Source organism: Lissotriton vulgaris, chromosome 6 (assembly GCF_964263255.1).
Source record: "Lissotriton vulgaris chromosome 6, aLisVul1.2, whole genome shotgun sequence".
Taxonomy (NCBI): Eukaryota; Metazoa; Chordata; class Amphibia; order Caudata; family Salamandridae; genus Lissotriton; species Lissotriton vulgaris.
Window position 1 is genome coordinate 1,074,975,256 of NC_141694.1, and position 23,702 is coordinate 1,074,998,957.

Consider the following 23,702-nt stretch of genomic DNA (forward strand, 5'->3'; position numbering starts at 1 on the left):
GTTTGGTGCATACACGCTACATAGGGCTATATCACTGCCTTTTAGTTTACCCTCTACCGCTACATACTTGCCCTCCGGGTCAATTGTTTGCCTAGTCAGCTGGAATGGAGTACCCGCCCTGATCCAAATCAATACTCCCCTAGCGAATGCGGAGTATGTGGTGTAATATAATTGCCCCCTCCATCTGCGCTGTAGCTGTTTCGTCAGATGCGTTTCTTGGAGTTATGCAATATGGATCCCCCTACGGTTCAGATAAGTGTGAACTTTGTGTCTCCTTGCCATTGTGTGTAGCCCCCTCACATTCCAGGTTATACATCTCAATGTACCCTTATTAGCCATTGTCCCACAGCAACTGATACAGTGTATAATAGGTCCATGCCCCTGTGTAAGTGGCCCACAACATGTCTCCGGGTTTACTCGTACTCCACCCAAAACAAGAACAAAAACAAGTGGTCTCCAGTGGAGAACGTTCCCAACTATCCTCTCCCCCCTCCCCCCCAGAACAGGACCCAATATTACACTACTGGCTCCCATTCAAACTCAGTGAAAACAACTCAACTTCCCACCTACACCACAGTCGTCACTGTGATAGCCTTAAGGGCCAATAGGCCGCGGCTCTAGTCCGGAACGTGGCTCCACCAGCCCTACTCCCCGCCTCCACGATCCCCCCAGAAATAGCTGCGGTGAACCGACCTGTCGAGCAGTATATATTTGTATTACTTCGCATCGGCCCTCCCCGGTTACCAGAAGTGTCCTCCTCAGTTAGTTCCCATGTCAGGCCTCCAAGATTTCCTCCGATGTCTGTGGCATCACTATCGGGCCCTTGGTGCTGTTAACTTCCGACTGGTCCGTTTCTGAGCCCGTGATGTGACCTTCCGATTCTGTGGCCCGTTGTGACGGGGTTGCGACAGTTCTCGACATTTCCACTACCGCTTGCAGCGCCGCTCTCCTCTCCTCGTCCGTTCGAGACACCGAAGGCTTTCGAGATCCTTGTCGTTGCCTGCGGATTCTCTGTGATTTCCGGATTTGCGGCAGGTGTCGTGCCTCTTCCACCCTGAGTTTTGCTCCATCCATGCCCGCCTTGTACAAATCCCACCACGCCCAGGCATCCGCTGACGTGAGGAAAAAGTGCGTCTTGCCATCTAGCATCACCCTTAGTTTGGCTGGGAAGAGCAGGGACTATTTTATGCCTTCAGTTCTAAGTTCACGTTTAATGGACAGGAAGGAGGCACGCAGCCTCTGTGCCTCATAAGTGTAATCAGGGAACAGCGTCACTTTGCTATTGGCTACTTGAAATGGCCCCGCGTCGCGGGCCCTCTGGAGCACCAAGTCCCTGTCCTTGTAATGTAGCAACTCGACTATTACAGGTCGGGCGGCTGGCCTGGTTTGGGAGGCCCAGCCGGGACACGGTGTGCCCGCTCAAGCATAAAAAAGGGTGATAGGCCTTCCGGTGCTACTTCCGACTTAAACCAATTGTCCAGATAGCCTACCATGTCTTCTCCTTCTGATTTCTCAGGCAGGCCTACTAGGCGGACGTTGTTGCGCCTACTTCTGTTTTCGGCGTCCTCTGCCCTTCTCTCCAACGATTGTATTCGGTCCAGTGCACCCGCCAACTTCACCTCCATCGATTTGTGAGCAGTTGGAAGTCTGGGTGTTCCGCTGTTTGAAGGGCTCACAGCCTCTCCCCGGTGCATCGGCCTCCTCTCAGTCCCCTTTGTCCACGGTGCAGATCTCGGCCGCCATTTTTAGAATCTCCGGCGTTGTCAGACTGCTGTGGGGTCGGGCCCGAAAGCGCGCGTCACTAAGCGCTGGTCCCCTCTGCTCTCAGTGTGCCGCATTCATCTCCGCAACTCTCCCGTGTGGGCTCCCTCTGATTGCACCATGCATCGCCGGGCTTCAGTGCTTACGAGCGCCAGCCGCGGCTGCGTCCGCCATTTTGGGCCGCCTCCGTCCCCGATCTCAGTTGTCTACACATTCGGGTCGATGCGACTCTGATAGGGTGACTCTCACAGCCACCAGGGTGCCGCCGCCGCTCCTCTTTGTCGCCAACGCGTGGATGACCGTGTCCGCGCGGGTTACCGCTATTATTTTCAGGATGAATTGGGGATCAGGCAAGGAGCTCCAGGCTCACGCTTCCATTCCCACCGGCGTCCAAGCCACGCCCCCCAGGACCTGTCTATTGATGTCTATGGCAGTGCTTATAGAGCCTGGAGACTACTTTGACTGCAAGGCAACTGTCCTGCCAACCCTTATTGCCCCTTTGACTTGGTCCCTGCCAGAGTTAGTTGTCCAAAGCGGGCCGTAGTAACCAAGCACAACTTTATCAAATTTTCAAAGTAACTGTTAACTGTGGTAGTTGCCAATGCTTGTTTGCAATTTGAAGTGAACCAGTGATTTATTATTTGTGTACAAATTAATAACGCCAGAATCCTCAGGTGGATTTTGTTCATTTTGGTGTTTAAAATTAATAAAAATAAGAGCAATTTTTATAAATTGGTGTAAGGTTTTCTTTGTGTTGGGATTCTTTCTTATTCTGCTGTTTTTTGTAGTTCTGAATGTTTGGCACGTGTTCCTTTGACAAAGCTTGACAGCTCATAGTCACAGCTACCCCGGGTTGAGATAATGTCTTGCAAAATAACCTGACTGGATGCAAGATGTATTTGTGAGTTTATTGCATGGTAAGGTCACACAACCATACCATCTAATAAACAGCTTTCCTCACAACCTGTTACTCCTTGTAACAGCAGAACTGTTCCTCACATGGTCCATTGAGTAAGGAGACTGTATGTATTTTTTATTTCAGTAATGTGAAATGTGTAGAAAAGGAAAATGTCCATATTTATTTATCTTAATATTTGCTTTTGGTCTTTTTTTGGCAGGAGGATCCAGAGCTGATTAGTGCCATTTATGGACGAGGCATAGCGTATGGAAAGAAAGGACTTCAGGTGAGTGCTTAATATAGACTGGCCTGCTGAATTCCGATATGTGCTGTAATTATTTTTAGGGCTATGGGTGGGCAGAACATGCAGAATTTCTCAGTGTTATACAAAAACTTAACAAGATTCTAGCGTGCGTAATCAGCACATTGCACTGTTTTTTAGCTCCAGGAGCTTGTTCTGCGTTGCAAAATCAGTGCAAATGGCACTACGTGCCGCGTCAGAGGGCGGTGCTTCTTTGCTGCCGCTCAAGTACATTTTCTGCTTGAGTGCCATCTTTTTCATCGCAAATCGTCACAACAGCCCGCATTAGGAAAAGGTTGCTGGGTGCCGTCCTAGCACCCGATAATCTTGCTAGGGAACACCAGTTCTTGCTCACCAACTTAACAGTGGCAAGCCACACATGAGAAAAAACTCCAAATCAGCCTTCAAGGATCGTCTCGACAACAGCGCCCACAACAGCAAGGAACTTTTCAACATCGTCAAAGAATTCACCAACCACGCCGCAGCATCTAACGACATCACTCCCTCCCAAGACCTCTGCGATGCGTTATCCTCCTTCTTCTACAACAAAATTGCAGACATTCACAACAGCTTCGCGAACACTCCCGGCGAACAACCCTCCCCACCCCCCTCAGATCCTACACCGCCAACTAACATACTCAGCGCCTGGAACCCAATCACCACCGAAGACACCATCCGCCTAATGAACTCAATCCACTCTGGCTCGCCAACCGACCCCTGTCCCCACCACATCTTCAACAAAGCAGACTCCATTATCGCACCCCACCTCCGTGATGTCATCAACTGCTCGTTCAACTCTGCCACCTTCCCAGAAAGCTGGAAACACGCCGAACTCAGCGCCCTCATGAAGAAACCCACAGCAGACCCCTCCGAACTTAAAAACTACCGACCCATATCCCTCCTCCCCTTCCCCGCCAAAGTCATCGTGAAAGCCGTCAACAGCCAGCTCGCCGCCTTCCTTGAATCCAACAACTCCCTTGATCCCTCTCAGTCCGGATTTCGAGCCAAACACAGCACCGAAACCGCCCTCATTGCAGCAACAGACGACATCCGAACACTTCTGGATAACGGAGAAACAGCGGCCCTCATTCTTCTCGACCTCTCGGCCGCTTTCAACACAGTCTGCCACAGCACCCTTATACAACGCCTCAGGAACGTCGGCATACAAGGAAAAGCCTTGGACTGGATCATCTCATTCCTCGCCGGGAGAACTCAAAAAGTCCGACTTCCCCCATTCATCTCAGAGGCCACTGAAGTCATCTGTGGAGTACCACAAGGATCATCACTCAGTCCCACCCTCTTCAACGTTTACATGAGTCCACTCGCCTCCATAGCGCGTCAACACAACCTCAACATCATCTCTTACGCCGACGACACCCAATTAATCCTTTCCCTCACCAAAGACCCTAACACCACCAAAACCAATCTTCACGAAGGCATGAAAGAAGTAGCCGAATGGATGAAACAAAGCCGCCTAAAACTCAACTCAGACAAAACTGAGGTGCTCATTCAAGGATCCTCCCCCTCTGCCTCGGACGACTATTGGTGGCCTTCTGCTCTGGGCACAGCACCCACACCCACAGACCACGCACGCAACCTGGGCTTCATCCTAGACTCCTCTCTCTCGATGTTCAGACAAGTCAACGCAGTCTCATCCTCCTGCTTCAACGTACTTCGTATTCTCAAAAAGATCTTCCGCTGGATCCCCCTCGAAACAAGAAAGACTGTCACCCACGCACTGGTCACGAGTCGACTGGATTATGGTAACACACTATGCGCCGGAATCACAGCAAAATTACAGAAAAAACTCCAACGCATCCAAAACGCATCAGCGAGACTCATATTGGACATCCCTCGCCAAGATCACATCACCAGACGCCTAAAAGACCTCCACTGGCTTCCCGTCAACAAGAGAATTACATTCCGTCTTCTCACCCACGCACACAAGGCCCTCTACAAACTAGGACCCGAATGCCTCAACACTCGACTGTCCTTCTACACACCCACCCGCCAACTTAGATCGTCCAATCAAGCCCTCGCCGCAGTCCCGCGCATTCGAAAATCCACCATGGGTGGCAGATCCTTCTCCTTCCTGGCGGCCAAGACCTGGAACTCACTCCCCACTCACCTCCGCCTTACTCAAAACCACATCTCCTTCAGAAAAGAACTCAAAACGTGGCTATTCGACAAAAATTGAACCCCCTTCCCCAAGCGCCTTGAGACCTTCTGGATGAGTAGTTAGCTATACAAATCCCTGAACTTGAACTTGAACACCACGCGGATGTTGACAGAATTTTGCCAGAACTCTGTGTTCCAAGTGAATTGCGGAGTGGGCAAAACTCTGCAAACTCTGCAGAACTGAATTTATTGTCTTGTTACGGCACATATCAGAATTACATTACATTAGTAAACATCACAACCTCCCAACCTCTGCAATTTTCAGTTATATTCCGAAAGGTCAGACTTAAAAATATATACTGTCTAAAATGCCCAGAAGTATCTGGATTTTGGTATGGAAAGCCCAGAAATCTACACGTTATTTCTATTTTTTGAGCAATAATCTTAATTGTTGCTGTTTATTTTACCTGTAACATTTGATCCCTGCAGTGTAGGATTTTATTTGGTGCAATATAAATTGCACTTTCCTCTGGACCTACCATAATGGCAGTGTATGGAAAAAGTCCAAACCTAATCCGGCTTTTCTGGGGCACAGACACAGGTTCTGTGCCCCAGCCAGGTGCTGGTTGGATTTTTTCATAGACTAAGAAAAAAATCTAAGCAGCCTCTTGCTAGTGCTCAGAATGAGAGGGTGGAAAAGAGCAATGCTTCACAAGGTTTTTAACTTCACATTTTTACACAGAAGTCAGCTCTTCAAAAATAATCACTCTGTGCTACTGGATATTCTTACAGCAGACATGTATACTCTTTGTAGTTTGTTCAAAAGCATGATATCCAGATCTGGCAGAGCTGTGGTTTACATTGCTTTTTCACTGTTATGAAATGTGCATCACTTCATAACAAAAAATGTAATAAATACGAATTGGAGATAAGAATGATCTGTGTTTAAGGCTACGGGACATTTGTACCATCTCAAATTCCGGATTACCATAATGCCAATCTATCCCCCCCCCCCCGCCTGAAACAGTTTGGAGCCAAACCCAGGAAAGGAGGAAGGTTAGACAAAGGTGGCATCCCCACATCCACAGGCTGGCACTGGGTATAACAATGGCTCCCTTAGAATCTCTTATCTTTACACTCTTGGATCTGTGGAAGATTCAGAAGGACTGCCCTGCTGTTTGAAGAAGGAAGACTGGACCTGCTTGCCTTGAACCTAGGATTCCAAGAAGTGACTCTGAGGTTCATTTGTCTGACCTCCTTTCCGAGCTACAGATACAACACAAGCTTCCAGAGGCCTTCCCTGCAACTGCCCAGCTGACCAGCACCAAGTCAGCCTGTCTGAGCCCTGCAGCTGGCCTCTGCTGGAGTGAGCTCTGATCCCCGGGGGGGCCTCACCAGGTCCTAGATTCTTGGCTGTATTCCTCCTACTTCATGATGGCAAAGACGGAACTGCAGGTGAAACACCAGACGTTTTGGGCTCTTTTTGACAGTGGCGGACTCTTTGCAACAACATCAACTGCTTGTTTCCTCTGCCTGGGGGAAACTCTGACGGCAACCTGCGTTTCATATTGGCTGTGGCTGCCTGCGTCTCCCTCAATGCCAGGCTCCAGCTGCGACCTGCTCTTCTCTCCGACAATGACCTCCTCATGGCTCCCTCCAGTGCAAAACTCTGGTTGAGACTCCTCACGTGATTTGATTTTGGGTTTTATAAAGGGGTCTTATGCCCTGAGGCATTTTGGCATTGATCTGAGCAGGAGAGGATGCAAGAGTGCCAGCAGTGTCTTACTGTGAGATATTTTATTTGCAGTACAGCCAGGTTTTAATTTTTTTCCTTAAAGTAAGAAGAGTAGGGGCCGTTTTTAGATCAAGAGGAAGTTCATTCCAAAGGAGCAGTGTGTTTTTCACAAAGCCTCTGCCAACCCAAGTGGTCAGTCTGTGTCGAGGCACACCAATTGTTTTCCCAAGGCTGGAGTGGAGGGGTCTGTTAGGAATATACCAGCAACATTTATTTCTCAAATACTCAGGACCTGATCCGGCCAATGCCTTATTTAAAGAGATTTAAAAGCAGCTCGCTTTCTCACTGGAAGCCAGTGGAGTTCAATCAGCGCTGGGGTAGAAGATTGACATTTAGGCACATTTTTAAGCATTCTGGCTGCGGAATTTTGGACCGTTTGCAATTTCTGCATAAGATTCACTTGAAGACTAAGATAGAGGCCATTGCAGTAGTCAATGAGTGATACCTCTGATCAAAGGGCAGATATCCTAAGCTGGTATTTGTTTTGTCAAGTTTCCTAAATGTACTGCACCCGTCTTGTCGCTCTAGGCCGTTTGAAACCGTAGAAAACTCATACGTGTCTCTTTTCCTGTGTGCAGCAGCCACAGAGGAACAAAGATGGACGTCCGGCCTTGACTGGGATTTGTTCTTGGCTGAGGAAGACTGCAAGGAATCACCATGTTTTGGAAAATTAGATGATATACATTTTTTATACTTTCTATATAGTTTTGATTTGACATCTGTCATCATATTAATTGTGCATCATAAACAGTTTGTTGTGACTTCTCTTACCCCAAATAATCCCACGGTGGGAAAAGGGCTAAATTTCTTAGCCCAAGAGAATAGTCACCATTGACAGCGATTCCAGAAAATAAGGAATGCAACTTCATAGGTATCTTTTGGCGTACGTTCATTCATTATGCATTGTAATTTGACCAAGACATTTCAACTGTCCGATACTCTCAGAATATTGTAGAAAGAGCTTTAGACACTGAAAATCTAGGCATAGGATCACAAAACAATATTAGTTACATTGTCATTACCACCGTTTTTGGAAATGCTAGGCAATTTCTATAACACATCACATATAACATTCAACATGATACAAATCGTAGCAATTATTGAACAAAACAAAATAAAGAACAAAAATGAAGATATTAAATGTGTAAATAATTATATTGATAAAAAGCACTACTAATACCCTACTGTTACTAGACCCTGCTTTAGATAGACATTGGTGATGTATTAAACTCAAGGCTAAACAGAAAAGTACTAATTGATATATGCACACCCACACCTAGCTTCGAAATTGCCTGCGTGCATGCATGGCCATCTGAGTTCTGTCTTTCTAGGTCCTTTACATTTTGCGAGAGGCATGATCAATACCTTGAAGTCCCTGACTCCGGGTGTAGCATTCAAGTGAGCTAAAAGATGCAAGCGCCAGACAGATTCTTTCCCTTCTTCAGCATTAGTCCTGCATCTCATCTTGCTCCAAGATCTCTCCTTTCTGGCTTAAGAAGCAAAAGCTTGTGCCAGAATCCAAACCATTTCAGTCAGGAAGAGTGAACACCTACAGGCGTTCTATTGACTTGAATGTAATTCGAGTGATCTCATCTTCAGATCTTAGCAAATCAGATTAAGGACACACCAGTTGCACATGCCTGTGAATGTATCTTTTTCTCTCTAACTGTTAGAGACCTCTTTGTTTTAGCCTCCAGTCTAGGTCTTGTTAAAACTAGAAAATATGACATATCGTTGCCTTCCCTCTTCGGGCTTTTTAACTGTAACTGCATTTCACACCTGCATTTGGGTACACATACCAGATGGTCGTAACAAAAGATGCTTTCCCAGGCATTCCTCAAAAACAAGCCCTACAGACAGACTGGTAATGTGCTGGGCTGTAATAACGAGCTCCAAGTGTCACCACCATTGCTTGCTCCGGTTGGTCCCACCCAGGTTATGTATTTAATCAACCTATCGTAATATTGTGAGAGTGTTTTTTTTTATTTTAAAGCTCCAGCATAGTGTTGTAAAACCAGTTCACCCCCTAATAATTTGGCGTGCTGTTTATACTTCAATCCTACTACCCCTTTACATAGCCAGTGAGTCTTTTGCTGCACAAAGGATCAGACATACCAGTGAAAAGCATTGCGCTACAAGCATCCTTTTTATTAATAATATTTCCATTTTCCGGAATTGACATTTTACCTAAGAGGTAAATGACTTGATACTTTTTTGTGCACCTTTGCTAAATACAGCCCAGTTTCTAGAAACCCTCTGGCAAAGCACAGACTGAGTCAATTTACTAACTGGAACCAGGCAATCTAGTAGACAGTAATTCTTACATCAGCTATGCATTATAAGAGGATGGTGCATTCTAGACACCGATCAGATCTGTGAGACTATCTGATTATTTGTTGTATTAGTGAGTTACGAAACTCCTTTCACCATGGATGGACACACACAAGAATCCCAACTATATGTCTTACAGATTGTATTGACATGTATGTCCTAATATATTACATATGTTTATAGGTGTACCTATAAAAATAAACACGGCAGTGAATGTAATTAATATACACAATATTAAAAAATGAATTCCAACATTAAGATTGTATTTCAGTTATCCCTTGCATGAAATGAAGAATCAGTCTTTGGTAACCAACCCCTCCCTTCTAGCCATGCTTTCTTAGCTCCAGAATTACCCTTTTGAGTGTCGTTAGGTGGCCTCTAGCCCTCACACTTTAGACGAACCTCAGGCTTGTGGTTTAGTTAGTTTCTGTTCCTCAAGAAGTTAGCTCTCTGTCTCAGGTATCCGTGGAGCCGGTTGCCTTCGCTGGGGATGCTTGTAGCTCATAAATCATTATCCCAGGAGTTGAAGAGTCTTCTCTGCCTAATACATGTATGTCTCAGGTGAAATACACCGTTCTGATTATTCTGAAAAGAGTACACACCGTGATAAATGAGGTAAATTGCGAGAATTAGCTATGAGTTCTCTTGCAACTTCATTAAATTCTATCACACATTATAAATCACATTAATGAATATGTGTGCATAATTGATACACTATCAAACTATAATAAAGCAAACATATGTTGTACATGTACACTCAATACAGCACATGTATATAAATGAAAAATGTACGCTTAATGCATGAGCATACGAATCTAAAAATTGCAGTGGGTGTTTGTAGGAAAAGCCAAGATCACATCCGGCCAAGATGAGGTAACAAATAAAGGGAGTCAAGCAGACTGAGTACTGACATTCATTTCATTTCTTTGTAGTTTCCTACAGAAGAAAAAAGCCAAAATTAAAGTGTCGCCAACTTTAGGTCGTTTATTCTCATTCAGTTTATTTAAAAAAACGCTTGAGAACGATAATTTAATCTAAAATTGGACCACCTGCTTTAGCAATTTCCATTGTGGATCTTTTGTCCTGTATTCCGTGAGTGCCAGTCGATGTGCTGCTTTCAAATTTCTGTTTTGATCTGTGATCTTAACTGTTTAATTCAGACTAGTAAGAATACCTACATTTTCACACTTTTCGTAGGACATTAAGAATGCCGATCTTGCCTTATCTGAACTTAGTCGAGTTATAAGCATGGAACCAGATCATCCAGAAGTATATGAGCAACGAGCAGAGGTAAGCTATTGTTCCATTTCTTGTTGTCTCCATTTTAAGTTGATGTTTGACTGGTACTAGTATTGCAGTATACCAGATGTAATTGAAAAGCCTTTTGATTGCCCATATCACTGCATTTATATACATAGCTGCCATGTTTTCAGTTTCTTTATGTGACATTTTCATGTTTTCAAGTTACTCATATGCAAAAGTGTGCATTTGTCACGGGTAGAACAAAGCGTTTATCTCCATTTAAAGAAATGTGCACCTTTATATGCTGTGTGGGGGTCTGGAAACATAATCTTACTAGGTCAGAATGTAAAGAGCACTAGTAGTTATGTTTGTGGGTTTCCTGCCCACCATCTCTAAAACATGCACACTCAACGATTAGGCTGATATCCACCTTTCATTATAAACACGGATAATCCAACTCTGTAAGTCCAGGAGCATTAGGGACTATAGGGAGACCTATAGAATCCTCAAAACGGATACTGCCTTTTTGACAGTTTATGTAACATCCAAGTTCCTCTTGTCCATGTGGCTTACAAGGCGTGCAATATTGAAAAAACCCATTCAAACCAATCATTCCTCATAGGGTTGCCTGTTGCGAAGGAATGTGGAGGGTTTCCTTTCACAAAGGTATTTAGAGCAGCCAGATGGGAATCCTCTGAGTGTGAGTGAGTTATTTATCTATGTAATTCATACTTTTAATCCCTATTTATGTAATTTTGACTCCCAGAGGTTCTTAATATTTTTATCATGTGTAACTGCACCAAAAAATGCATTGCTGTATGTAAATATGTCTTTTTATGGTTTCTTAAACCGAAATAAAAGCTTTTGACTGACTATAAACACAGATTGTTGTTCAACATGCTAAAGGAATTTTAAATATTTCAAATTGTTTAGGTTCTATCAATAGGAAATAAGTACATTTAGAAGCATTTGAAAGCAATTTAAAATGTATTTTACAGCTTTGCAGGGTTGTCTCTATAGTACTTCTCTCAAATTTATTTTTCATGATAGTGTTGTACCAAGTGAGCCAAAACTCCTGGAATGCTTTATGCTGTTACACAAATGCTTTGGCTTGGTCATTGATTACTAGGTTATCCAATAACCTGTTATCAATATTACCCATTTGATTAACCCATAGGGATGAAACCAGGTTAGGTTCTCCCATGATTTGAACCTGTGACATCATATTATTTGACAGCTCTCTGCAGCAGGACCTTTAATAACTGATCTACCTTAACAAAAAGCATTGGCATAGCCAATAGGTCTCGCCTTTGGGACCTTACAAGTGTTTAGTTATCCAGCACAATATCCTTGGTGCAACAACATTAACTTTTGCATGGCTAAACACATATAAGGTCCCAAAGGCGAGACATATTGGCTATGCCAATGCTTGTTTTTTTTTTGCAGTGGAGTGATAATTTAGAACATAGGTGTATGCTATACCAGACAAGCGTGAACAAAGCTTTTATGCAATAGAGATAATGCATCACTAAATTAGGCACCAACATAAAACATACACATTTATGGTTCCTATGTAACACTAAAGGCAATGAGGACTGGCGACTATGAACCCAGGATTATAACTTAATGACATTATCAATTAATGCTGATTTCGGAAGCAAGGGTGAGGCTGGAGGAGTAGGGTTCCGTATTCTGTAAAAGGTAGGAATGCCCGTCAAGTGGAACACCCCCAATGCCCACCGGGTTAATGTATTTGTAGATTAGGAAAAACAGGCTGTGCCCAAGGAACATTTGCGGTGTTCCAGGTATAAATGTCCGAAGAAGTCCGTAGTATTTTTGATTGATTTTATCTAGAAACATCAGGGTGAGAGCCTGTGACTGAGACAGCGACATGTGTTTCGCCCCAAGTGGCTGGCAGTCCCAGGGCTTTCTAAAGGCACTATATCAAGAGAGGGCAGCATTTCAAATGTTTTAGTCGCATTAGTCTCTGGAATGAAAAGCCGAAACCACAGTCTCTGTGGTTTTTCTTCTTGCTGTAACAGACAACATTGGAGCATAATTTTAAACAAACACTCAAGTGCCTTCGTGCAAGCTCTGTGTTTTTGTAGAGTTCCGACCAGTGTTCGACGAAGCAGAAGGCCTTTTTATACAATTCAAATCATGTGGGAAGAAGCATGAGTCTGTGCTATAAAAGCCGAAGAACGTGTGTTTTGTCTCCCCTGTGATCTTGTCGTGCCATGCTGGGTGTGTAATGAAAATTACAAAAAACAATTTGATGGACAGAATGTAGATCAATGTCTTACATTCACCCCAGTACAAGGATCTGGGCCTAAATCCATCGTTTTTTGCACTCCACACCACCCTGGGTTAGATAATGGCTTTATGCATATCAGCTCTGACCCTGTGCCCCATGGGAACAGTCCAGTCCGAACTACACAGCCATATCTTTCCCAGACCGGAATCAAGCATCCGAGGACCGGACCGGTTTCGAGGTAACACCTCTCATCAGCCCGGCTAGCTTGACTCCAGTGGTGTGAAGGCTCTGGGACCCACGTCTGAGCTACCCCAGTACACTCAGGGAGAAAATTACAAAAAACAATTTGATGGACAGAATGTAGATCAATGTCTTACATTCACCCCAGTACAAGGATCTGGGCCTAAATCCATCGTTTTTTGCACTCCACACCACCCTGGGTTAGATAATGGCTTTATGCAAATCAGCTCTGACCCTGTGCCCCATGGGAACAGTCCAGTCCGAACTACACAGCCATATCTTTCCCAGACCGGAATCAAGCATCCGAGGACCGGACCGGTTTCGAGGTAACACCTCTCATCAGCCCGGCTAGCTTGACTCCAGTGGTGTGAAGGCTCTGGGACCCACGTCTGAGGTACCCCAGTACACTCAGGGAGAAAATTACAAAAAACAATTTGATGGACAGAATGTAGATCAATGTCTTACATTCACCCCAGTACAAGGATCTGGGCCTAAATCCATCGTTTTTTGCACTCCACACCACCCTGGGTTAGATAATGGCTTTATGCAAATCAGCTCTGACCCTGTGCCCCATGGGAACAGTCCAGTCCGAACTACACAGCCATTTTTTTCCCAGACCGGAATCAAGCATCCGAGGACCGGACCGGTTTCGAGGTAACACCTCTCATCAGCCCGGCTAGCTTGACTCCAGTGGTGTGAAGGCTCTGGGACCCACGTCTGAGCTACCCCAGTACACTCAGGGAGAAAATTACAAAAAACAATTTGATGGACAGAATGTAGATCAATGTCTTACATTCACCCCAGTACAAGGATCTGGGCCTAAATCCATCGTTTTTTGCACTCCACACCACCCTGGGTTAGATAATGGCTTTATGCAAATCAGCTCTGACCCTGTGCCCCATGGGAACAGTCCAGTCCGAACTACACAGCCATATCTTTCCCAGACCGGAATCAAGCATCCGAGGACCGGACCGGTTTCGAGGTAACACCTCTCATCAGCCTGGCTAGCTTGACTCCAGGGGTGTGTAATGAAAACACAAGCTGCTGCTGGCAGAGGACTGCAGCCCACCCTTTCCGAAAGGACTGGAGACTTACTCGCAACCAGTTGTCCTTACTCATGCGTGCAAAGAAAATGCAGCAGAAGACGGCCTCTTGCAAAGAGGGCTAATGTGTGTGCCCTAAAATCATCAAAAAGGGTCAGAATTTGGCAATGCACAATAAATGAAACAGGGACAATTAAGTAAAAAGAAAATTACAGGAACTGTAGGGGATAGAACCCTGCACCTGTTGACTGTATGCCCAGATCACCAATTGCGTGAACCTTCCTAGACTTAAAGATGAAGCAGCCACACTTGCCAGAACGAAGGCAACAAGGGGGCCCAAAGTGCAACAATGTGTTAATCTTAGTAGACAGAGCAGTCCTTGTTTATGCATGGATAGAAAATGCAGCCGGCGGTTCCGAATGTGAGCAGGCTGGTGTTGCCAATTAGAACCGAAGTGAACTCTCAATCTGAGAATCGCTCATCAAAGGATGGCCCCTCTCGTAAACGCTCAGCAAGATAAGGATGCGGCACCCATGCAGAGCTGCATCCTTGAGGAGGATGCGAGACGACAGGTGCGGTAGTGGGAACAAGTATACAGCGCTATGTATAGCGCAGGCCTCGGACAGCCTCCAACAAAGAGGACTAACCTGTGTGCGGCCCTAAAATCATCCTGAAAAGCAGGCAGCTGCCATGTTTAAAACTAAAGCTGTGGTACAAGCTGCAAAGCTGGCAATATTTGCAACTTGTATGTCATATCTAAACCGCTGCATGCTAGAAAAGAAAGGCAGGCAACAGCCATGTTTAACAAGCACGCCTCGCGCTTGTTAAACATAGAAAAGAAAGGCAAGTAACAGCTATGTTTAACAACTGCGCGCGCCTCGCGCTGCAAGTAAAAAAAAGAGAAAAAAAGGAATTAAAGAAAAGCGGGAGAGTGGACAAAAAGAAAACAAGCACGCGAGTGGTGCGTGCGCACGCGCGCATCGCACTAAAAGTAAAAAAATAAATAAAAGGCACGTTTGTCGAGTGGCGAGCGATGCGCTAAATGAGCCATGACAAGAGAGGAATGCCAGCTGGCGCCTCCGCGCATAGCGGTGCGATAACCGCAAGCTTTAGGCCACAAGCAAAAGCGTGTGGTGAGCTTTTTAAAGCCCACTTACAAAAAGTCTTGCCAGAGCAGCGCATGCGCTGGCTCATGCGAGTCCCAAAAATGGATCTAATGATATGCCACCCCAAATCCCACCAGTCACTAGTACTGTATAGCTAATATCCCTGAGACGTACACTAATACATTTGAGAAGAATAGGATTGTCAGCAGGGTTTTAGTGCTCGACTACTTACCAAGGGCATTGTGGTGATGCAGGGTTTTAATTTGCAGTTGTGACATTTAACACATCCCTGCTTCAAAGTGCCAGTGATCTAGTGTCATACAGTTTGACTAACAACAACACAATGACCCCTGAAACAGGGTACGATATCCTTTTAGTTTCTCTAAGAACTCCCTTCTCTCTAGCCATTGCAGATTTCTAGCTCGGCAGAGTGCTGATTTCAAGCAGAAAACATTCTAAATGTATAATGCTGACCCTGAAACGGTTAGGTGTGTACAAAATCCAGGACCTGCTACCAAGTACATTAAACATTCTATCTAATTACTCTGGTGTCTTGCCTTTGGCCTGTGCATGCATGGCAACACCCACATAGCCTTCCACACTTGGATAGTTGGAGAGCAAACCACAATGAAAAAAATGCTGTTATTGTAGACTCTTTGGCAAATAAACAAAAACAAAGATATTGAAGAACACTTTATTTTATTTAAAAGTTCAAAACCATATAATAGCATCACAACCGATTCCTATTAGAACTACAGTGAGTCACCAACTGAATCATTGATTCAAACACTCACACCACATTATTTTTCACCATTCCTGCATCATGCATTCTGCAACCACAGTATTTTATTGCGTTTTTCCAGAATCTTATTTTTGTTGACCATAGAACTCTGCACACTTTACTCCTGCTAACCAGAAATGTGTTTCCCTCTTTGAGTGTGCTGTAATTGGTATACACCTAATTGGCATATTTAATTTACCTATGAGTCCCTAGTATAAGGTACAGAGTGTACTTAGGTCCTGTAATTCAAATGTCATTTGTGGCCTGCAGCGCCCATTTTGTCACCCACTGCAGTCACCCAGCAAACCTTTCTCCAGGCCTACCATTGTAGCCTGGTTGTGCAGTGTTAAACTGCCAAACTAATCTGTCAAAATAAAACCTGTTAAGTATGTCTTATTGCCAATAAGTCAGTGTTCATGGAATTTGAAAGTAAGGTATGTAAAAGTTGTTGGTTCCACATGTCCTTACAATCAAAAAGGCACATAAGCTATTTTCCCTGCAAGAAGGCTTGCTACTTCATAAGGAACTGGGTTACGTTATTACATCTAGTAATGCTAATTTTGGTTTGGAAACCGGTAAAAATAATGCAAGAGCTATTTTAATAGTTATTTGAAATCCAATTTAATGATGTAATTTTGTTTGTTAAATTTTACTATATTTTCTAATTTGTTACGTCATTTTTATGGTTCTTACATTTCAACTTTATTACTGTTTTAGTAATAAATAAATACTTTATACATTGCCTTCAAGTTAAGCCTGTTTGATGTGTTCTGTGCCATAGCCACCAGGGGATTGAGCTCAGGTTAAGTGGCCTTAAGAGTTCACCCTGACAAAAATTATGGTTACTGCCTGAATGGGTTCTTATCCCCTCAACTAATGCCCCAATTTCTTACAATAGTCGCCTCCCCTTCCAAATAATATACTGTTATGATACGTATCTGCTTTTTTCGACTCTGGAGGCTGTGAGACGTGGATATCTTTGTAATTGTATCCATTGCAGTAAATGGCAGAGAAGCTGCTGAAACTGCCCTGCGCCGTGGATAAGAGCCATGGCCCACAGAGAGAAGGTTACAATGAACATTCAAGAAGCAGCTTTGGTAGACTATTTACATTCAAACAAATGATTTGCTCCCAGGTTTCCTCGGAGGAAAACACTGGCATTTCTTAAGAACTTACTGATGTTGATGTTGAAAGCTATCGACAGAAGAGTGTGCTTATTTTCATAGCTCTTCAGTGGCCCAAAGGAAAATGCACTCCTTTCTGATGCTTATGGGTTAGAGTACCAGAAAGGGCAAAAGCAAGAATACTTTTACTTTTCAGCTGTAGTTTGAATATTGTTTTCAAATACAAAGTTTGTTTAACCAACAAAAGAGGGCAGAGCAGAGAAAACTAAACAAGCATTTGCAATGCAATAGGTCTTGCGTTTTTGCAAGAGTTTAAGCTATTAGCATTGTAAATGACAATGCCTTTTATTTATGTGTTTCGAAAACCTGCACACGGTGCGTAGACACGCACTTTGTACTTAAAGTTGTTGCTTACGAGAAGCAAGGCTGGCATTAATTGCGCCTCTGTTACTGCCAGCCTTGCTTCTAGTAAGCAAGGAATATAAGTATAAAAGGCATGTTTACGCACTGCTTGAAAGTTTTTAAAACACATACATAAAAGGCATTGTCATCTACAATGTCAATAGCTCAAACTCTCCTAAATATGAGACATATTTCATTTCTAATGCTTGTTTACCCTTGCAGTGGGTCCCAGTGCTAAACAGCAACCCGTTTCAATTTACTTCACCATAACTTATCACAAAATGTCTGTTAACTCTTTGATTGTAGCCTGACTCAGTTATTGGAAGTCATCTTCCTGAGCCTTTTTCTACTTACGCTCATTATGTTTTTTGTAAATATCTAAACCTATCTGCTCACTCACTAGGTTTCTCAGTAGCCACCTTTTCTTCGCCGTTTCCTAGCAACAGGATACATTTGCGCGTAGGGATATGCTTATAATTGGCCAAATCAATCCTCAATCAGTCCGCCAAGTGCAATACACCAGAACCGAAAATGGTAAAAGAGGAATTCACTAGCATCAAGAATAAAGAGACCAGAATAAATATGGATGGATTCACCACTGAGAGATCGTAATAGGGGTTGGAGAAAGGAGAAAACAAAATACAGAATCATGGTATGGCAAAAAACATTTCACACCGCCGACACGAAGGAGAGATTAAAATACCAGGTTTCAATTGCAGAGCCAATCAGCTACAGGCTAAGAATGTGAAATCACTGAGCAGTTCAACCGACTGTAACTCTCAGTAAAAGCCATGTGAATTGCTGAATTGCGTTGAAAAGATGTTTTGAGAGGGTCTGAAACACGCTCACAATAACGAAGAGGATGGTGTACTGTCAGAAACAAAACACACTATTACTGCAAAATGGATACAAAAGATACTATAAAACCTGATGATAAACGTTGCACTGAGTGTCCCCACCATGGACAAAGTGCATACACTATTACACAAGGAAGTGATAAAAGACTTTAATAACACCAGTTATGCACACTTGGGGAAATAGATGGAACACAGCTAATGTTTTTAATATGTACCACACTAGGACCTAAAATATTTCAACTGGTAAAACATTTATAATTATGTAAAATTAAGTACATTTGCAACACGGAGGTGAAGGGTTTGGTTATACCTGTTATTTTCTCATGCTCAACACGATGAACTAGGACAAGAAACTGGTATTCTTTTTTGTAAATGTATTTTTCTTTTTTTTCTACAAACAAAGAAGCCAATAAGTTACAATCGCAATAAAGGAAAAAGGAGATTTACATGTGGTACAACAAGTCGCCCAAAGGGAGGATAATTAAAACATATGATGTGAAGAGACACAGGTAAAGAGATACGTACACAGGACCAAAACCTGTCCCACAGTAGAGGCAGAAAGACCCAGTAGCATTCGTAACACGATGTCGAACGAGATCAAATACAACAAATGACAGAAGACTGTAATGAATTCGCTGATGTATCATCAGCTGAGTTAACATGGACAACAAATAGCTCCGCTGTGGTTTCCAAATATCTTTGGGCCTGGATGAGGTTGGTTGCAGGGAAGCGTACAACTCTGAAGTAGTGTCACAAGTCTTTTGGCCTGGCTGCCACTGTAGGGGTGGGGGGGTACATGCGACCCAATGTAATGAAATTTGTGCTTGGCTAAAAGTAAAGCGATAGCACTAAAACGACACAGCTAGAAACTGGTATAATTATCACATGTTATGTGCCTAAGAAAAGATTACTAATTAACAATACACGTTGGACACAACTGCAGAATGATACATTGTAATAGCCAACGTGTGACTTTACAACAATATAATAACTCTACCTCTATTCGAACGTAGAGAACGCATGACTGCTTTTGATCAATCACAGAATGGGGGATTCTCTACACTTTTTACCCATCATTCAAGCTGTTCACGCTGTTTCTGTTCAGGGCCCATTCCACACTAGGATAAAACAGGTTAACTGCAGCCGTAAGAGGAAACAAAAGCTTTCCTTTTTTGAGGAATTACCTGCCCTACTTTCATAGGGCCACTGGTGGATTCTCAAGGCTGGGTATTCTCTTGCTGAACCTATCTTCTTTCCTCCTCAGCGTCAGAAGCATGCTCTGGTGGAAGATCAAGTAGTCAGTCCACTAGATGTAGGCTACTCATTAATCTTAAGGCCAGATACTCTGGCTGGCTTCTCACTTGAAATTATACAACCGAACTTACATGATTTTTGTCTTAAACGTTTAATTTATTTTCTGCAACAAATTATTTTTGCCTGCACTACTGTATGGGCTAGGACAGGGCAGAAATTAAATGTCACCAGGTCAACCCGTTGACCATATTCCTAGAGGCAGTCATACTTGCTACAAATAGTCACTCTTCTTTTTTACAAGGGGACCTTCTCAGAACAGTGAGAGATGCCTTGATTAAACTAATGATGGCTGAAAGAAGACTACTAAATAGCTTCTTCATAGTGACTAGAAAATGTTCCAACAACTACTTAAATGTAATTCCACATGTCCCACAGCTTTGGCTACCATTCCGATGTCTGCATCTTTTTCAGTACTTGATGAATGGCTGCTGTATATGAGGGAATCTTGAAACCATGTACACGGAGGATACACATGAAAAGACCTATAACAGCCCGCAAAGGCTGCATTTCAGGTGCAACTGACACACTGTCATCTTCAAATGTAATATAGGGTGATCCTAGAATAATTCTTCAAAGTGGATAGAGAAACAAGCATAATTCATCTTTCACAGTTCCTTGGATGGTGGGGTGAATGGTTAAAAGGATGTAAGATTGAGAAAGGTTCCAGCAACCCATCTGGTTTAGGAGAAATTAACAAAATACAAGAGTTGTCCAAATTGAGACTCAGTACTTGATATCACCACTATTGAAGCAGGGAACGCAGATCATGTTGAAAAAAATGAGATTCCTTGTTGATTTATCCTGAAAAGAACAAAGGCTATTTAAAAACGGGGAGCAGAAAGATAACACTGACTGATTAAATTCAAAGGAAAACTCGAACAAACCTCAGCTATGATTTCCGTACTGCTCAAATAATCAGTCCACCGTTCTCCTGATGGCACTGAAGGCTGTGTTCAACACATTGCTCAAAAACAGAGTGGAGTTATACAAACTAAAGTATATCAGAAGAAAATACTTTCAGTCTTAAGTTGTGGTCACCACACCAGTTAACTCTGTAAGGTTCAATTAAAGCAACTTCACAGAACAGAAAAATGCCCCCAATTCTTTCTAAAGCGGTGAGGTAATGGATCAAAAATCTGTGTAAATTAGAAACCATTTTAGAAGGGTGCAAGGGCAGATAATTTTCTAAACCACCCAAATATAGTTCATATTCCAAGGACAACATTTTAGATGGATGTTATGTTTTGATTCACAAGTTCCTTGTTTTGATTTTAGCTTTGTTTGGCACATAAGACAACAGTAACACCTAATGACTGTTAATGTGTATTTCTGCCCCCACTAACTATCAGCGTTCTAGCTCTGTTCAGTCAGCTTGAAGAAGATTGTGCAGCACCTCAGGAACCAGAACGGAGTATTTTCTTTAGTAAATAAAGCTTGATGGAGGCTGTTAACACAGTGTGGCTTATGCTGGTTATCCAGGGGAACAGCAGGGTTAGACAACTAAGGGCTATAATGTATGATGTACTTTGCAACAAGTATGTTTACAACCAGTAGTGAATTTTACAAATGGACCAATACTTTTCCCATTTACAAATGTCTTACCACCCCAATTCGCGAGTCAGTAATTTTCCAATGTTTTGCAACAGGATTTCAGTCGCAAAAAACATGTCATACAGATTTGATATTTGGAAAGGACGCCTATAACACACACTTTCCAAATAAAGCGGTACAGGTTCACAATCCTATTTTAGGAATCGGTAAGAGTAAAGACTGTTTGCAACAATAAAAATGTTTTGTACCCCTGGCCCATAGTTTCCACCCCCTCCTGTTTACCTGCACCTAGCTCTGGTGTAACTGGGCTCACCCAGTACTCACCACCTCAGTAACTACCAGCAATACCTTCATCGTTCTGCAAGTTACAACCTATATCAACATGTCTAATTATTTGCCTCTTGTAAAAGATATTGTTACCAGATCTAGAAAAGGTCAAAGGACAGCAGAGTTCATAATAGCACATAGAGACATCAGAGGGTTTTTTTTGCACTTTTTAGGTACTCACTAGTCTACCCCATCCAAATCCAATCAACAATAATATATATTACACAGGTATGATGAAGGATTTACTACACGGAGCAAGCAACCTCATGTAATTTCTTACTCATTAAGGATTGGAAGAACAGTAAACACCTAGCAGCTCACCAATTTTAAATGCTGTGCATCAGCTTGGCTCACTTTGCGGGTCCACCAATCCATTATTTTTTTCTATTCAACACCATTTAATATGGCAGGTGTGGAATTGCTGCGGAGACTCCCGCCTACGCTTAGCCACAGGTGATTGGTGCTCCTCCCCACCGGCAGTGGAGACAATGGAGACAGCTGAACAATGAGCACCCGCTGAACGCCGAACGGGAAAACTCTGTTCTGGCGGTCTGTAGTGCTGGAATTTCATCGTTCCTCGCGCCATAAATCACTGTCCCTCACCGTCTTTCGACGTGCAGACCCACATCAAGGAGAAAACTACAGAGTGGTGTCGCGCTTTGAGATATAGCCGCAAACACAATCCCGGCTGAACTTCTGCTGCCGCTGTGATCTTTGGGTGGAAAAATCTTGTAGAACTCCAAGACGGCTCTGAATGGGTTCAGAGCTCAGAACTGGCTGACGGCAGGCTGAGCGCGAGGAATCAGCAAAGAGGAATCGGCGAAGGGAGCTGCTGAGGGTGCCCATGGTAGCCGGCAGGAGATTAATCAGAGCTGCGAGGTGAGGCGAGGCGGTAATGTGTTTGGAGGTTGGTCTAAATTATGGAACTTGCAAGGAACTGTGGCAGCTGAAAAGCGAGGCTGGTTGAAAAGGATTTTTTTTTTGAAAAACTGGTAATTCAAGGGTCAGTGTTATATAACCACTCTATAAATCAACGCTAAGGCAGTCAGCAGAGGAAGCTTGTGCCTAGCTTGTTCAAATACCCTATCTTTTCTATTGCTGGTAATTAAGACTTTGGACACCTGACACTCACCCCCCAGTATTTAACCTCTTGCGTGCTGATGACGAGCTCAGCTCGTCATGCAGCACGGTGGCGATGTGCTGATGACGAGCTGAGCTCGTCATGACCTCCGCGGAACGCCCACGCGGGGATAATTACCCTGCTGTGCTGGGCGTTGCATTGAGCGGGCGTGGCCATGACGAGAGCACAGCGCCACTGTGCTGCATGACGAGCCCAGCTAGTCATCAGTACCGCGCGCCGCCCCGATCCCCCCGCGGAGGAATCAGCCCCGTGGCGACGGGGTTAAAGAGGAAAAAAAAATTAAAGAAAGATGTGGAGACATTCTAAACAAGTGAACACAATAGCTAAATTGATTCAGCAGCGGGGCTGAAAGCAAAAAAATGTGTAATGCAAGCAAAAGGGACATTATCTTCAGCTAAAGTCACGAGCACAGTTAATCAGCCAGGCCGTAATTCAAGCTCTGAAAGCTCTGCGGAAGATCTGTCCGAATCACAGTCGGAGCTACAGCAATGGGGGAGAGGACCCCACTGGTTTGATCTTAATGAAGGGTCCAAATGTCGGCGAGAAGGGGCAGACCAAGGAGACTAGTGAGTCCCTGCCTGGGATGACAAAAGTAGAGCTGAAGAACTCTAAAGATTTTCCACTTTTCACGAAAAAAAACATTAATCCCACTGTCGTTCAAGCCTCGCCACATTCAAACGCAGCTTCTCCAGCAACGCCAGAAGTAGAAATTAATTCTTTGCAGATGCTACATATTTGTCCACCCATGCCGGGTCTCTGTTCCTGCACCCTCAGCACCCGCAGCGCCTTCTATAATAACAGAGACTGTGGTAGAAGAAGGACGACCAGCATGCTGCCAGGTAAGTCCACTTGTTCTATTAACTCAGCTTCCGCTCCTTGATCAATCTCCATCTATTGAAAATATTTTAAAACATTAGTTGGAGAGCTGGCCTAAGTCTCCGGAACCATTTCGAGCTCTAATAGAGAGTGGCCCGGAACCGTTAGGTCAAACAGCCAGTCTCAAGAGTAGAAGTTCACAAGATGACTCTGAATTGCCAACTAGCTGACCCAATACGCAGCAACTGTAAATTAAAATGTTACTCAATCTCATACTGGATGAGATTAGGCATATGAAAA

General features: G+C 43.7%; 1 protein-coding gene across 2 annotated transcripts in view; it reads left to right on the forward strand.

The window, feature by feature from the left end:
• The window catches only part of TTC13 (tetratricopeptide repeat domain 13), a 1,386,998-nt gene that overhangs the window by 199,675 nt on the left and 1,163,621 nt on the right, over positions 1-23,702 (forward strand). For both annotated transcript variants that reach the window (XM_086927141.1, XM_086927142.1), the window contains exons 5-6: positions 2,880-2,945; positions 10,402-10,494. In XM_086927141.1, coding sequence (XP_086783267.1) covers positions 2,880-2,945; positions 10,402-10,494 — 159 coding nt within the window. The remainder of the gene's footprint in view (positions 1-2,879; positions 2,946-10,401; positions 10,495-23,702) is intronic.